The sequence below is a fragment of the Lampris incognitus genome, chromosome 15, assembly GCF_029633865.1.
Source record: "Lampris incognitus isolate fLamInc1 chromosome 15, fLamInc1.hap2, whole genome shotgun sequence".
Lineage (NCBI taxonomy): Eukaryota > Metazoa > Chordata > Actinopteri > Lampriformes > Lampridae > Lampris > Lampris incognitus.
Window position 1 is genome coordinate 6,743,250 of NC_079225.1, and position 14,395 is coordinate 6,757,644.

Below are 14,395 nucleotides of genomic sequence, written 5' to 3' on the forward strand. Positions count from 1 at the left end.
TACAGGGGTGGATGGGAAGGGGGGTACAAGAGGGAGAAGACATACAGGGGTGGATGGGAAGGGGGGTACAAGAGGGAGTGGACATACAGGGGTGGATGGGAAGGGGGGTACGAGAGGGAGAAGCGGCATCCACATGACGCCAGCAGTACTCTCCCACTTGGACAGATACAAAAGGGAAAGATTAACGAACATCATAAATCAGAGATGAAGTCTGAAGAGGTGAGTCCCGACCAATGACCTGAATGTGGGCAGCCCGCAGCAGTGTCCGACGGCTTGGGGAGGGAGTTGAGGGAGGGGGCAGGTCGAGCGCTCAGTCCCCAGCCTGCCCCAGACCAGGGATGGACGAGAGGACGAGGGAGGGGGGGGCACGAAAAGGCAATGTGTCTTGAGACGGGATTGGAAGAGTGGGAGGGAATCTGAGTCTCTAATGATTTGGGGGAGTGAGTTCCAGAGCCTGGAAGCTGCCCTGGAGAAGGCCCGGTCACCAAAGCCGCGGAGGTTGGACCTGGGGGTAGAGAGAAAGGAGACTGAGGTGGATCTGAGGGACCGAGAGGGTTGGTAGGGGGAGAGGAGATCGGTGAGGTATGGGGGAGCGAGTTTGTACAGGGCTTTATACGTAAGAATGTTGCCAAATCAGTATGCGGATTGACAAGACCATACCGGATCGGCGGAGACCCGCATTAACAACAGCCAGCATTGGTGCTGTGCCCTCACAGGGACCTGAAGGATACTGTACAATCTGCTGTGGCGACCCCTGAAAAACAGGGAGAAACTGAACGAAGAAGAATTAGCCTACGCACAAAAATTCAAATTTTTTGCACAAATTAAGAGTGATGACCTCTGAATAATACGCAAATTTAGAAACGTACGCTGCCATCTCACCACTATGTGAACAGTGATACAAATATGATCTGACGTAAACGCTGTTTTGCTCATCCTGCACTCTCCGCAGCGCCCCTAGCGGCGCTCCCCAGCGCTCCTAGCGGCGCTCCGCAGCGCTCCTAGCGACGCTCCGCGGCGGCGCTCCGCAGCGCTCCTAGCGGCTGAACCACAGTTTCGCTTTACGTGCTTCGAGCGGAGTTTGTGTTACATGCGTGACTTGGGCATGCGTAGTCGCCTACGAGACAACGGTAACCAAGGTAATCATGCCCGCAACAACAGTGTACACGGTTCTCCTTGTCTGCAAATAGCTGGTCGAAAGAAAAATGATGATTCCTTCCTGGTGCTGAATTTTCTGTACCTCCAAAGATCACTGGCGGACTAAGCACCGGTTCCTGCGGCAGACATGCAACTGAAACATCTTAAGACGCTTCTAACCCCCCAGGTCAGTAAGTTAGCCTAAGCCACAATGTTAGCTAACGATACTTGCTAGCCGCCACAAGAGCTAGCCCATAACCCGTCCTGGCTAAGCTCCAGCAGCAGCCGGAACACAGTGTTGATGTTCATGAATGTTTCTCCGCTACGTTTCACAGGAGGGCGCCGCGAAAGTGACGTGTATGGCCTGGGCTCCAAACAACAGCAAGTTTGCGGTGAGCACTGTGGACAGGGTGGTGTTGCTTTACGACGAGCAAGGAGAACGGAGGGACAAGTTCTCCACCAAACCTCTCGATTCCAAGGTAACACGGGGCAAACTGAATGAAATGCTTTCCGTTAACCACAACATACACACACGTTTGCACATTTCAACTCAGCTGAACCGAATTGTGGTGATATGTAAAGGTTACCCCATCACTTTATGACTTCTCTTGGAGAGGCTTTGTTAAGACTAACTGGTTTTAAGGGACACTGGTCGATAACTGTAAAGATAAGAGGACTCCCCCTCCACTTAATATGTCCACCCCCGAATGATCAGATAACCCCCCTCCACTTAATATGTCCACCCCCGAATGATCAGATAACCCCCCTCCACTTAATATGTCCACTCCTGAATGATCAGATAACCCCCCTCCACTTAATATGTCCACTCCTGAATGATCAGATAACCCCCCTCCACTTAATATGTCCACTCCTGAATGATCAGATGACCACCTCCACTTAATATGTCCACCCCCGAATGATCAGATAACCCCCCTCCACTTAATATGTCCACCCCTGAATGATCAGATAACCCCCCTCCACTTAATATGTCCACTCCTGAATGATCAGATGACCACCTCCACTTAATATGTCCACTCCTGAATGATCAGATGACTCCCCCTCCACTTAATATGTCCACTCCTGAATGATCAGATAACCCCCCTCCACTTAATATGTCCACTCCTGAATGATCAGATGACCACCTCCACTTAATATGTCTACCCCCGAATGATCACATGACCCACCTCCACTTAATATGTCCACTCTTGAATGATCAGATGACCCCCTCCACTTAATATGTCCACTCCTGAATGATCAGATGACCACCTCCACTTAATATGTCCACTCCTGAATGATCAGATGACTCCCCCTCCACTTAATATATCCACTCCTGAATGGCTTCTGGTGTGACCAGTTTGATGACATACACACTGATATGTGTCCTTGAGTGCTCTGACAGGCAACCATAAATAAAATGCATTATTATTATTATTATTGTTATTATTAATAGGTGTGTGTAAATTTCTTATTTCAATGTTGATCATATAACACATTTAAGTCTTAAGGATATACATTAAAATCATTGTAAAATTATTTTATATTAAGAAGCAGTATGACTCATGTTGTGATATATTGCCATAGAGAAGCCAAGATGGTTTACCATCTTTTGTGTAGCATATGCAGGCCTTTTTATAGCTGTGTAATAATATTTCAATGGTTTTGAATTTCTTGACAGTATGGAAAGCAGAGCTATGTCGTCAAGGACATGGCGTTCTCCCCTGATTCAACTAAAATCGCAGTTGCTCAGTCTGACAACATCATCTTCGTCTACAGAATAGGAGAGGATTGGTAATATGCCGTGCTTTATTTCATTCTTTGTGTTCCATGTAATATTCATGTGTATGCTGGTGTATCCAAACTGATAGCTCTGTTTTCTTCCCCAGGGGTGACAAGAAAGCTATTTGCAACAAATTTGTTCAGACGGTATGCAGTTTTCACAGCAGTATTGTTATTTTTTCCACTTAGTCATTACTACTTTTTAAATTATGTTAAATGTGTTGCAGAGTGCAGTGACGTGCTTACTTTGGCCAGCAGAGCACGCTATAGTCTTTGGATTAGTTGAGGGAAAGGCAAGTAGTCACAAACACTCGTCTTAACATCCCTTTCTTTTTCAACAAACATACAGCATCATATAATGTACTTTTGCCAATTTTCATTTTGTTTGATCTATTATACATAGAAGTATTTAAGACTTTAGATGAAAAGTTGTTTAGTCAGCAGTCGTACATAACTGATGTATGCTGATTCTTATGTATGTCCTCTCGTAGGTTCGCCTTGCCAACACTCAGACAAACAAGTCATCCACCATCTATGGGACCGAGTCTTGTGTCATCTCGCTGGCATCAAAGTATACACATTATGTATTTCATTTTTATCATATACAGTGGATTTAAAACATTTACCCTTCCCTTTTGAAATGGCAGGTTTTTATGACGTAAACAATGAAACCAAGAAAAATCACGTCCAAATTCAAGTGAAAAACAAACTTTAACCTTTTAGGGAAAGAAAATAAGAAACTTACATTAACCTGACTACATAAGTGTGCACATCCCTCAACTAATACGTTGCTGAAGCACCTTTTGATGTTATTACAACACTTGGGCTTTTTGAGTAAGAGTGTCAGCTTGACACATCTTGACCTGGCAATATTTTCCCACTCTTCCTTGCAAAAAGGTTCTAGATCTGTCAGATTGCGAGGGCATATCCTGTGCACAACCCTCTTCAGGTCACCCCATGAATTTTCAACTGGATTCAGTTCTGAGCTCTGGCTGGGCCATTCCAAAATGGTAGTCTTCTTGGGGTGAAGCCATTACTTTGTTGATTTGGATGTATGCCTTGGGTCATTGTCATGCTGAAAGGTGAAATTCCTCATCATCTTCAGCTTTCTAGCGGACACCTGAAGGTTTTGCGGCAAAATCGACTGGTATTTGGAGCTATTCATGATCCCCTCCATCTTGACTAAAGCCCCAGTTCCGGCTGAAGAAAAGCAGCCCCAAAGCATGATGCTGCCACCACCACGCTTCACCATGGATATGGTGTTCTTTTGGGGATGTGCTGTGTTTTTGTGCCAAACATTCCTTATTAAAGGCTCCAGCATCCTGCGACCCGGATTTGGATAAAGCGGCTTGGATGATGGATGGATGGACATACCTTATTGAATTATGGCCAGAAAGTTCAACCATGGCCTCATCAGACCATAACACATTTTTCCACATGGTTTTGAGAGACTAGCTGTATAACCCCCCCCCTTTATCTCCCCAATTGTATCTGGCCAATTACCCCACTCTTCCGAGCTCTCCCAGTCACTGCTCCACCCCCTCTGCCATTCCGGGGGAGGGCTGCAGACTACCACATGCCTCCTCTGATACATGTGGAGTCACCAGCCGCTTCTTTTCACCTGACAGTGAGGAGTTTCACCAGGGGGACATAGTGCATAGGAGGATCACGCTATTCCCCCCGGTACCCCCTCTCCCCTGAACAGGTGCCCTGACCGACCAGAGGAGGTGCTAGTGCAGCGACCAGGACACATACCCACGTTCGGCTTCCCACCTGCAGACATGGCCAATTGTGTCTGTAGGGACGCCCGACCAAGCTGGAGGTAACACGAGGATTTGATCCGAGGATCCCCGTGTTGGTAGGCAACAGAATAGACTGCCATGCTACCCAGACGCCCGCTGGATGCATCTTTTTGTGAAATTTAGCTTGGCTTGGATTTCTTTTTTATTTTCTTGTGTGAAAAGGCTTATGCTTGCCACCCCACTTCATAGCCTGGACACATGAAGAATACGGGAGATTGTTTTCACATGTACAGAGCAGCCATTGCCTGCAGCTCCTTTAATGTTGCTATAGAATTTGGCAGCCTGACTGACCAGCTTTCTCCTTGTCTTCTCATCAATGTTGGAGGGATGTTGTGTTCTTGGTAATGTCACTTTTGTGCCATATTTGGTCCACTTGTTGATAGTGGTCTTCACTGTGTTGCATGGCATATTTGCTGCCTTGGAAATTCTTTTGTACCCCTCTCCTGACCGATACCTTTCAACAATGAGATCCTGTCGATAATTTGTAAGCTCTTTGTGGAACATGGCTTTTGCAGTTGGATGCAACTAAGACTATGTCAGGAAGATCTTGCAAGAACACCTGAACTTTGGGGTTAATCAGTCACTGTAGTAAGTGATGGCAGGTGTATGCTAACTGCTATTTAACATGGGTTTGAGTATGATTGGTTAATTCTGAACACAGCCACATCCCCCATTTTAAAAGGGTGTGCACACTTATGCAACAAGCTTATTGTCTGTTTTGTATTCTTTCTTTTGTCTCTCCCTAAAATGTTTCTGATTATTTTTTCACTTTATTTTTGTAGGTTGCATTTTCACATTAAGGCTTGAAAAGTTCTGATATGATTTACCTTGGCTTCATTTTGTCATCAGGAATCGGGAACAATTTATTGTCATTTCTTTCATGTACTTGCATACACAAAAGAAATGAAATTTCGTTTCACCCAGCCCATAGCAGTGCGACACAAAAGATAAAACCACACATCCAAAACGTCCAAAAATGACACCATCAAAAACATACAAAAACAGAAAGAACAAAGCAAAACAACAACACACAAACAGTTAACAACACAGTCCACTCAGCGCAACACAGTCCAAAAAAAATCACTGTCGAGAGCGAACACCAGCCAGGATGACTGCTGGAGCTGCTGGTCTGCATTGGCTAACGGTTAGCTTAGCCTGCCCCGCTGGCTGTCGTGGGCGCACCGCCAGCCCTCGGTGCTTCTATTCCTCTTCGGGTGCTGCTCCAGGCAGGGCCGTGGTCCCTGGGCCCACCAGACACAGTGGACCAGGCTCCCTCAGCCAATCCAACGCCAGCTCTCCCAGCCAGGAACCTTTGACACACCTCTCCGCACTCCACATGATGACACTAAAACGCAGTCAACGCTAGGCGAGGCCGCCACCAGACCACCCTCGGTGTTATCGGAATTGCCTGTCTGCATGAGCTAGCAGTTAGCTTAGCCTGCCCTGCTTCTGCGTCCCGTCACACCGCCCTCGGTGCTTCCTTTTTGGGCGCAGCTCCAGGCAAGGCTGTGGTCCTTGGACCCACCAGACACTGCAGACCAAGCTCTCCCAGCAAATCCAATGCCAGCTGTCCCAGCCATTAAATAATTTAAAAAAAAATCTAATATCAAAATAAAAAATTCACAAATGACTAACTTAGACACCGACATAGACAAAGACACTGCATAGTCAGTACTGGGTGAAGCCACTGCAAATGTGAGTTCGCGCCGCCATCTTCCCACACAACCGAGTGTCATGTCATGCCACAAAAACCTGCCATTTTAATAGGGGTATGTGGACTTGTTATATCCATTGTAAGCCTACATTTAGTTAAGACAAAAGTGTGAAGTTTCAGGCTTAATATCACAGTAGACAGACAGTGGTGTTAATGTCACAGTAGACAGACATTGGTGTTAATGTCACAGTAGACAGACAGTGGTGTTAATGTCACAGAAGACAGACAGTGGTGTTAATGTCCCAGAAGACAGACAGTGGTGTTAATGTCAAAGAAGACAGACAGTGGTGTTAATGCCACAGTAGACAGACAGTGGTGTTAATGTCACAGTAGACAGACAGTGGTGATAATGTCACAGTAGACAGTGGTGTTAATGTCACTGAAGACAGACAGTGGTGTTAATGTCACAGTAGACAGACAGTGGTGTTAATGTCACAGAAGACAGACAGTGGTGTTAATGTCCCAGAAGACAGACAGTGGTGTTAATGTCCCAGAAGACAGACAGTGGTGTTAATGTCACAGACGACAGACAGTGGTGTTAATGCCACAGTAGACAGACAGTGGTGTTAATGTCACAGAAGACAGACAGTGGTGTTAATGTCACAGTAGACAGACAGTGGTGTTAATGTCACAGTAGACAGACAGTGGTGTTAATGTCACAGTAGACAGACAGTGGTGTTAATGTCACAGAAGACAGACAGTGGTGTTAATGTCACAGAAGACAGACAGTGGTGTTAATGTCACAGAAGACAGACAGTGGTGATAATGTCACAGAAGACAGACAGTGGTGATAATGTCACAGTAGACAGTGGTGTTAATGTCACAGTAGACAGACAGTGGTGTTAATGTCACAGTAGACAGACAGTGGTGTTAATGTCACAGAAGACAGACGGTGTTAATGTCACAGTAGACAGACAGTGGTGTTAATGTCACAGTAGACAGACAGTGGTGTTAATGTCACAGAAGACAGACAGTGGTGATAATGTCACAGTAGACAGACAGTGGTGTTAATGTCACAGTAGACAGACAGTGGTGTTAATGTCACAGTAGACAGACAGTGGTGTTAATGTCACAGTGGACAGACAGTGGTGTTAATGTCACAGTAGACAGACAGTGGTGTTAATGTCACAGTGGACAGACAGTGGTGTTAATGTCACAGAAGACAGACAGTGGTGTTAATGTCACAGTAGACAGACAGTGGTGTTAATGTCACAGTAGACAGACAGTGGTGTTAATGTCACAGTAGACAGACAGTGGTGTTAATGTCACAGTAGACAGACAGTGGTGTTAATGTCACAGAAGACAGACAGTGGTGTTAATGTCACAGTAGACAGACAGTGGTGTTAATGTCACAGTAGACAGTGGTGTTAATGTCACTGAAGACAGACAGTGGTGTTAATGTCACAGTAGACAGACAGTGGTGTTAATGTCACAGTAGACAGACAGTGGTGTTAATGTCACAGTAGACAGACAGTGGTGTTAATGTCACAGTAGACAGACAGTGGTGTTAATGTCACTGAAGACAGACAGTGGTGTTAATGTCACAGTAGACAGACAGTGGTGTTAATGTCACAGAAGACAGACAGTGGTGTTAATGTCACAGTAGACAGACAGTGGTGTTAATGTCACAGTAGACAGACAGTGGTGTTAATGTCACAGTAAACAGACAGTGGTGTTAATGTCACAGAAGACAGACAGTGGTGTTAATGTCACAGTGGACAGACAGTGGTGTTAATGTCACAGAAGACAGACAGTGGTGTTAATGTCACAGTAGACAGACAGTGGTGTTAATGTCACAGTAGACAGACAGTGGTGTTAATGTCACAGTAGACAGACAGTGGTGTTAATGTCACAGTAGACAGACAGTGGTGTTACGGCTGTCTTGAAGAATTGCAGGGCATTGTTTGTTGTTTGGTTTTTATCATGAATGACCCAGCTACTGTTCCGTGTCGTCTCTCAGCATGTCTGGTAAAGGCGTCCTCTCTGGCCATATGGATGGAACTGTGGTGCGCTACTTTTTTGATGATGAAGGCACAGGAGAGTCTCAGGTAGAGAAAAAGCCTCATAGATTGTGGGACAAGAGAACTGTTGCATGATGGAAAATCAGACATGTTTAATTTTTCACTGAATAGCAACAAGGACAAAGAGACATGTTCTCTTCAACTGGCTCTGTCGTCCACAGCCATGTCTTATTCTTACTGTCATTCTTAATTCAGTTGGGTTTGGTAAGCCGAAGCTTGGTCATACAACACTGAATATTATTTTTCTTATTTACTGGCTACCTTGATTTTCACATGTATAAGTTTGGTCCTGGTTTTTATAGACGTCAATAACAACTCCAAAGGCAATTTGAAGTTAGAATCAAAGCTTCATCTCAACAGATGTCTTGTACCCACACTAGCGGTACCAGCGAGCACACCTGACCAGTGAGAAATACCTGTAAAGCATCTGTCTCACACAATACTATACCCAGTCATAAGACTGTCGTGCATTTTTTGAATAATCAAACCAAACTGCACAAATCACTGCTTAATACAAGCTGAAAATCTGAACTGTTTGGTTACACAATCAAGAATTACTGAGTTTGGGACCATCTTAATTAAAAAAAAAAATCATCGATCCAAATGTCATGGCGGGCCCTGCATATCACAATGTACTGTGACTGAAGCCAACTGTGTCTGCATCCACTTTACTTTCCATCATATCCTCCAACACACACACACACTCTCCTCTTCCATCCCACATAAACTCACAGGGTAGGCTGTTGCTACACCCGTGCCCCCCGTACGCCCTTGCCTGGGGGGCCAACAGTATCATGGTGGGTGGCTGTGACAAGAAGGTGGTGGCCTACAGCAGAGAAGGCCACGTCCTGCAGACATTTGACTACAGCCGGGATCACACGGAGAAGGAGTTCTCTGTGGCCGTCACCAGCCCAAGTGGGCAGTCTGTTGTCTTCGGCAGCTATGACAGGTCAGTGGCAAGGAAGGAGATGTATATACATATACTTTTTTTAACTGATTTTTTATTCAACACATATTCAACAAAGAACTTACAGCTGGAAGGAGATGGGTATACAGTTACACTTGTTTTAACTTATATTGCTTTCATGGCGGTTCTGACCTTGTTATAAGATACTTCCTCCTCAGCTGTTAATAATAATTTACATACACATGTACAGCACATGTCAAATACTGCACCGCTTGTAGCCCCATGAATTAATGATACCATTACTGTAGTATTAGTCAAACATTTTGTATTATTTCCAAAAGTTACTCTATCAACCTGAAAAGGTGTCCATAAGTTTCAACTCTGGATGTTGTCATGGCCAATTATGGCAGTGTTGTAATGTAGGTAAAGCTGTCATGCTCTCAGGTTATATTTTAAATTAAAGGGGTTTTTCTTTAAAGTAGTGAAGTCAGGATCACACGTGGACATCAGTAAAAGGCTTTTCAAATGGTGTATCCTGGTGTGTTTTTATGAAATATCATGAAATGTGGATGCTATTAAAGGAAAAGTCTTTTACCAAGTGACATCTTGTCCAGATTACGTGTGTTTAACTGGGCTCCAAGGAGGGCCATGTGGGATGAGGCCAAAGCAAAAGAGATACCCAACCTGTACACCATCACTGCCTTGGCCTGGAAGAAAGATGGATCACGCCTCTGTGCGGTTAGTACTGTCCCTCAATTTATTCACTAAAAATTACAACTCCCCACTTATTAATATGCTAAGATGCTCCTGGGTGCAGGCTAAGACATATCCCTGGAGATCTAATGCATGGCTGCCACGTCAAACGTTTCTGTCGCCTCCTGTCTTTGACAGATTAGTGAAAATCTTAATCCATCTGTGAATGACAACATTGAATCTGTGATTCCCGAGTTTCTGTGGTTTCCTCACCTGGATTATTGAGCATACATCAAGACATTGTAAATAGATCTGCAGTCTTAGCTCTAAATGGATCTGGAGTCTTGCTTTCTAAATGGTTATGCAGTCTTCATCTCTACATGGATCTGCAGTCTTTCTCTCTAAATGGAACTGCAGTCTTTATGTCTAAATGGTTCTGCAGTCTTTATGTCTAAATGGATCTGCAGTCTTCATCTGTAAATGGATCTGCAGTCTTTATCTGTAAATGGATCTGCAGTCTTTATCTGTAAATGGCTCTGCAGTCTTTATGTCTAAATAGGTAACCAGCACAGGGACTCTTGGTTGATGGCAGCTGCTATTCTGTCCTACTCTGACATGCATACAGACTTGTTGAGAAATATTTGTGCACAAATGCTATCATATTGACCTAAAGAGGTGTGTGTGTGTGTGTGTGTGTGTGTGTGCGTGTGTGCGTGCGTGCGTGTGTGTGTGTGTGTATCCATGCTTGTGAGTTAGTGAGTGACTAATCATCTGTTCTGCAGGGAACACTTTGTGGGGGAGTTGAGCAGTTCGATTGCTGTCTGCGAAGGAGCATCTACAAGAACAAGTTTGAGATGACCTACGTGGGTCTGAGCCAGGTACAGCTGCTGAGTGACAGGAGTCAGAGAGGGCTCTACTGACAGAATGTCAGGCTAGAGGCCTGTTGCTTTGTCGCCATTTCTCAGGATTGTTGAATTAAAAAAGTCTTGTTCGCTGCACCATACCAGTGATCATTTTTGAGTGTAAATCATATCCAAAAAAAACCCCAACACAATTTCATGCTATGTGGTCAGACATTAAAAGGTGAAATTACTCCACTCTGGGGACATACGGTGTTTTCCTGATGAGTTAAGACTCATTTTACCACCAACCTACCTGTTGAATGCTCACCAATGCACACAAATATAAATTCAAAAGGAAATGGATGTTTTCATTACTTATCTGTACTCTCCTCTCCTATTCTTTCTTTCCTCCCTTTTCCACCTTACCACACTTCACCATCCCTTTGTTCTGCATCTTCTTGCCCCCTTTCGCCTCCCTTCAGGTGATAGTTAGAAACCTGTCCACTGGTACCCGTGTGGTGCTGAAGTCTTACTACGGTTATGAGATCGAGGAAGTCAAGATCATGGGCAAGGACCGCTATCTGGTGGCTCACACGTCTGATACCCTACTGCTTGGGGACCTGCTAACCAATAAGCTCAGTGAGGTAGGGCTCAAACTACCCTGTTCTAAGATAAACTCAACAAAGTGTCAGTCAAATATAACCAGATGCCAAAAAAAAATCCCTCCTTTTCTTTGATAACTGTCTCTATATCAGCAAGAATACCAGCAATCTCATTATTGCAGAGTAATTTAGAGCCAAGGTCTAGTAAAAGTTGCAACGACCCAATCTCGATCTCCACCCTAAACCCTGAGGACTAAATCCTCAAAGACATCAAGGATCGGCTCTCAGTCCTTTCTTGTTTGCAATGGTGATGGACAGGTTGACGGATGAGATCAGGCAAGAGTCTCCGTGGACTATGATGTTTGTGGCTGACATTGTGATCTGTAGTGAGAGTAGGGTGCAGGTTGAGGAGAGGTGAAGGTATTCAATGGAGAGAAGAGGAGTGAAAGTCAGTAGGAGCAAGATGGAATACCTGTGCGTGAATGAGATTGAGGACAGTGGAATGGTGAGGATGCAAGGAGTAGAGGTGATGAAAGTGGATGAGTTTAAATACTTGGGGTCAACTGTCCAAATTAGCAGGGAGTCTAGAAGAGAGGTGAAGAAGAGAGTGCAGGCAGGGTGGAGTGAGTGGAGAAGAGTGTCAGGAGTGATTTGCGACAGAAGGGTCCCAGCAAGAGTTAAAGAGAAGGTTTACAAGATGGTTGTGAGACCAGCTATGTTGTATGGTTTGGAGACAGTGGCACTGATGAAAAGACAGGAGGTGGAGCTGGAGGTGGCAGAGGTGAAGATGATAAGATTTTCACTGGGAGTGATGAAGAAGGACAGGATTAGAAATGAGTATATTAGAGGAACAGCTCTGGTTGGACGGTTTGGAGACAAAGCAAGAGAGACAAGATTGAGATGGTTTGGACATGTGTGGAGGAGAGATGCTGGGTATATTGGGGGAAGGATGCTGAATATGGAGCTGCCAGGGAAGAGGAGAAGAGGAGACCAAAGAGGAGGTTTATGGATGTGGTGAGGGAGGACATGCAGGTGGCTGGTGTGACAGAGGAAGATACATAGGACAGGAAGAGATGGAAACGGTTGATCCGCTGTGGCGACCCCTAACGGGAGCAGCCGAAAGTAGTAGAAGTAGTAGTAGTAGTAGTAGTAGTAGTAGTAGTAATCATGGTAGTAGTAGTAGTGGTAGTGGTAGTAGTAGTAGTAGTTATTCGTATCCTGTTGATGAGTAATATAGTAATGTTGTTGGTTCAAAACACTTTAAAAGTGAAAACATATTTCACCAGACATGCACGTTGTGTGCTTCAGAATATTTACATGTACATTTCTTCTTGCCAGCCACTTCCTTGACAAGTGTTGCCTCATGGACCATTTGTTTACATGTTTTACCTTACCGGGGTTTCTGGTTATTCGTGTTTTAAGGCCTTTAAACAAGCTGTTGAGTTGTCAGCCACAATCCCTGGCCGTGTTTCTGTACCAGAGAAAGCTGGTTGATGTGCAGATATGTCGTAATCTGTGTTTGCAGTTTCTGAGACAAAGTTTGATTGATTGATCAGGTGATTGACTACCTGGTTTATATTGTCCTTAGAGAAAAACCAATATCCTAATAACTGATTAGTTTGGGTTCATCTCTCTTGTCTCACCAATGGTTGTATGAATGTTGTGCTTGGCAGAAGCCAGTTTGCATCTCACTGTATTGGCATCAAATGTAGTGAGTCATTTCAAAGCATTGCTTAGCATAATGTGAAGGGCTTTCACGTTCTACCACCTAATCCTTGACCTAATAAGCCTACTCTCTTTATGATTGTGTGGTATGTGTGTGTGTACTTTCTGTCTGTGTATGAAAGAAAGCGAGAGCCTTTCTCTGTGTGAATGAAGTAGCGGGTGTTACTTTCTCTGTGTGAATGAAGTAGCGGGTGTTACTTTCTCTGTGTGAATGAAGTAGCGGGTGTTACTTTCTCTGTGTGAATGAAGTAGCGGGTGTTACTTTCTCTGTGTGAATGAAATACTGGGTGTTACTTTGTCATTATAAATTGAGACTTGATTTGACTCTGTTGCCTTTTTTTAGGTGGCATGGCCAGGCTCTGGAGGAAATGAGAAGTTCTTCTTTGAAAATGAAACGGTAGGAGCATGAACGTACCACACACACACACACACACACACACACACACACACACACACACACACACGTTCCTATCTCAGATTAGCTCATAGTGAGGAATATCCATCCTCACTTGCTAGCCTTGCAGCTTATTTATGATAAGAAATACATCAACCTGTTTTCTCCCCAGGAGCCTGCACTTTCCCAGTCCCGCTCATCACAGAGCTGGGCAGATATTTGTACAGGAAGTGACCTGCTTAGAATAAGATGTTCACCAACTTCAGGTCAACTTTATATTCTCCATTTCAGGTTTGTATGATTTTCAACGCTGGGGAGCTGAGCCTGGTGGAGTACGCTAACAATGAGATCTTGGGCTCAGTCAGGACCGAGTTCATGAATCCTCACCTCATCAGGTTAGTCAAGTCAAACAAAGCAAAGCAACTTTTCAGTTAGTCTAGCTAGACAGACTAAGGTTGGTCTAGTAACATATAACACATAAAACTTGATCTTGGCCAGGTAACAGAAAACAAAGGGCTTGTTAAAGTTTCACAGCTTGATTTGCCAAGTACCTCTGCGCTTAACCCATCCCAAGTGTTGGGAGCAGTGGGCAGCCATTTTTGCGGCACCTGGATCTATTTTAGTGAATCAAAGCTCGCGGCAACAAGTGCAGTCAACGTCGTAGTGTGCAGTGCACTCAGGGCGTGGCGAGCACACTTCTGGTACTTTTGTGGCAGAGGTGTGTGGTGCGCCTGTGGCACATCTGGGAACAAGAAGGAATATATGATCAGCAGCTGTGGTCG

The 14,395-nt window shown here is 44.6% G+C and overlaps 1 protein-coding gene across 1 annotated transcript in view; it reads left to right on the forward strand.

Moving 5' to 3' along the window:
• The first annotated feature begins 1,198 nt into the window (after positions 1-1,198).
• The window catches only part of ift172 (intraflagellar transport 172), a 182,858-nt gene continuing 169,661 nt past the window's right edge, over positions 1,199-14,395 (forward strand). The window contains exons 1-13 of the mRNA XM_056294524.1: positions 1,199-1,324; positions 1,473-1,616; positions 2,813-2,925; positions 3,021-3,060; positions 3,141-3,206; positions 3,405-3,484; positions 8,390-8,477; positions 9,185-9,399; positions 9,972-10,095; positions 10,833-10,928; positions 11,375-11,536; positions 13,563-13,616; positions 13,905-14,008. Coding sequence (XP_056150499.1) covers positions 1,286-1,324; positions 1,473-1,616; positions 2,813-2,925; positions 3,021-3,060; positions 3,141-3,206; positions 3,405-3,484; positions 8,390-8,477; positions 9,185-9,399; positions 9,972-10,095; positions 10,833-10,928; positions 11,375-11,536; positions 13,563-13,616; positions 13,905-14,008 — 1,325 coding nt within the window. The 5' untranslated portion in view covers positions 1,199-1,285. The remainder of the gene's footprint in view (positions 1,325-1,472; positions 1,617-2,812; positions 2,926-3,020; positions 3,061-3,140; positions 3,207-3,404; positions 3,485-8,389; positions 8,478-9,184; positions 9,400-9,971; positions 10,096-10,832; positions 10,929-11,374; positions 11,537-13,562; positions 13,617-13,904; positions 14,009-14,395) is intronic.